Source organism: Micromys minutus (assembly GCF_963924665.1).
Source record: "Micromys minutus genome assembly, chromosome: 2".
Lineage (NCBI taxonomy): Eukaryota > Metazoa > Chordata > Mammalia > Rodentia > Muridae > Micromys > Micromys minutus.
The window spans coordinates 66,468,394-66,471,227 of NC_137971.1; the positions used below are offsets into that span (position 1 = coordinate 66,468,394).

Genomic DNA, 2,834 nt, shown 5'->3' on the forward strand with positions numbered 1-2,834 from the left:
ATTGATTTTTCTCTCACTTTTACATTTTATTGTCACTGCCTAGGGTCCCCTTTGCTTACTTTGTCATTCTTTATCCGGTTTCATAAGGTAGAAGCTCAGTCACGGATGTGAGACCTTCCTAATGGTCATTTAATGCTTTCTGGTCTACTTCCTCCGTTAATCTGGCTCAAGTTTTTTTTTTTTTTTTTTTTTTTTTTTTTTTTTTTTTTCCACTAAGCACACTTTATTGAATTCACTGTGGACATTTGCATACACATAGGATAAAGGGTAAAGTCTCCAGATGGAACACAGGGCAGCTAGAATCCAGAATGTGGAATTCTTTGTGAAATCAACTGGAAGACTACCACTGAGGTGGTAGAGAAAATAATGATGCAGATGATGACCATGAGGATGCTGAAGATCAGGGAGCTGATGTTCAGGCACTTGGCAGTAGAGGCGTAGGCCTGAGCCCCAGTCACATCGCCCACCATCTTCCTGTCCCTGGACTTCATGGAGTAGGCATTGGCAATGAAGCCCAGGCGGCAGGCGCTGAAGAAGAGTGTGTTGAACAGGGACCAGACCACATGGTCAGGCACAGAGACCTCTCTGGGCATATTGATCATGGTGGTCCTCACAACTTCTTTGATAGTCTCATAGCTTGGAGGAAGTCTGGCATTGGTGGGCAAGAAGGCTTGGGAATTGTGGCTCATGGTATTGAGTCTGGAACAATCACGCCGTTTGGAGCATGGCTGCAGCTACCCAGTCTGGTTCAGTTTTAATTTGAGTTTCCTTTTAGTTTAGAAGCATATTTTCCTGCTTCTTCGCAGAGAGAGTAATTCAAAATATATTTATTTTATATGCATGGGTGGTTTCCCTGCAGGTATGTCTGTGTATACCTGCTGAGTTAGCAGACTGCATATTTGCTAGAGTTATGGTCTATTGTGAGCCACCGTGTGGTCACTGGGAGATGAACCTGGGACCTCTGGAAGAGCAAATGCTCTTTTTTTTTTTTTTTTGAGTTTTTATTTATAGCAAGTGTTCTTAACCACTAAACCATCTCTCTAGTCCTAAGTAATCAAGTTTTAAATCAGTTCCAGAAAGTTCTTTCCCCCCCATATGTTTTTTCTTTTACTGTCTTCATTATCCCTGTGTTCTAGAACTCTGTTTAGAAATTTGTTCACTGTTTCTTTCTGTTCTTTAATTTTTTTGTCTTTGTAATATTCAAGATACTTTATGTCTCTCTTCAGACTATTATTACCTCTTCAGCCTTGTCTAATTTCTCTCTCTGATTCTTCTTTATAGATTTTACTTCTTTATTCAGATTCAAATCTTCAAATCTCTGTTAAGTGTATCATTGTTTTAAAATTTGCCTTTAAAAAAACTTGAATGGTTTTTGACAATTCCATTTATTTATATAATGCATTTATCACTCCCCGGCTCATCCCCCACCTATCCTGCCAGAACCTTCTTCTCCATAAGTCTCCTCCAACTCTCTGGCCTTCTTTTTTGCTTTAAGTTAGAACTTCTGAAACAGTAACAACTTGCCAATGGCTATACCATTAAAGACACTGATGCCCCTCCCTCCAACAGCCATTGATTGCCAACAGTCCCTCAGGGAGGGCAGAGCCTCATGGACTTTTTTTTCTTCCTTGATGAACCATTCCATGGGCTGGAGTTTCAGAGTCAATAAAAAAGGAGAATGGGAACAGAAAACCAACATATGGTCTCTCTGCTTCCTAATTGTAGATGCCATGTAACTAGCTAGTCCCAAGCCTTCCCGACCATGTTCTCTAACCATAATCCAGAATGAACTCTTCCTTTCCTTAAGTTGTTTTTGGGGAGGTGTTATTGCAGCAACGAGAAAAGTAACACAGTAGGTAGGTGCTCTGTTTTAAGCAGAAGTAAGTAGGGTGCTTTATTTTAAGCAGAATTTTGCTGTGATTTTCTTTTGGAAGATGTCTTGTAGCACTGCCACCAACTGGATGGTTTAACACAGAGCAGTATGTTTTGTTCCAGCTCTGTCTGAAAGTCAGGTTCTCTGCAGGGCCATTTGTTCTTGAAGCCTCTGGGAAGAACTTTGCTGCTTCCTCCTAGTTTTTAGCTGTTTCTGAGCATCGTCATTCCTTGGCTTGTGCCTACATCAGTCTGATCACTACTTAGTTTTCCCAAGGTCCTGTCCTCTGGGTCTGACCCCAAATCTCCCTTCTCTTGTAAGGACATCAGTGATTGGATTTTGGTCTCATACCAACCATATATAATCTCATCACAACTTTATCAAAACAAAAGAGAATGTATTTGTAAATAATATTCTAGGTCCTACAGAGTCATGATCTTTGGGAGGATTCAATATGGTGTTGAAGTTCTCAACACCCTTATCTGCTGTGCTTGAGGAAATTCAAATCTTCGAGGGCAACTTCTGACTTCCTGGAGAAACTGGATGTGTTGGCAGCTGGTTCTTACAAAGGGACTGAAAATCCAAGAACAAAGCTGCACCCACATAAAGACTCTAACAGGCTAATTGAAAGATGAAGGCTTCTGTGACTATAAAGAGCTGGAATATTATAGGTCTGAGGCCAAATTATTCCGGGCTATCTTTAGTTACCTTAATAACCAGTTATTGCCAATATCTGTGAGTGACCTAACATCCTTGAACTATTCAAACCATTTGGAATGTTCAAACAAAACCACTGGCTTTCACCAAGCCAGGCTGAGAATGTCATCAGACAGCATCTGAAGTCTAGAGCTCAGCTTTCCCAGATTTGCCATAACATGCTCACCTGTTGTCTCTAGCAATTTTTTTAACATACATTGATTTATAGGTTATTTATCTGTTACTATAGAAAACTCATGAAAAT

The 2,834-nt window shown here is 40.3% G+C and overlaps 1 protein-coding gene across 1 annotated transcript; it reads right to left on the minus strand.

Moving 5' to 3' along the window:
- Nucleotides 1-296: 296 nt before the first annotated feature.
- On the minus strand, nt 297-689 carry LOC308417827 (interferon-induced transmembrane protein 2-like; the record flags this gene model as incomplete). Its single annotated transcript, XM_080913119.1, has 1 exon — nt 297-689. The coding sequence occupies one exon, from the start codon at nt 687-689 to the stop codon at nt 297-299; it is 393 nt and encodes a 130-aa protein (XP_080769245.1).
- Between the last annotated feature and the right edge of the window lie 2,145 nt (nt 690-2,834).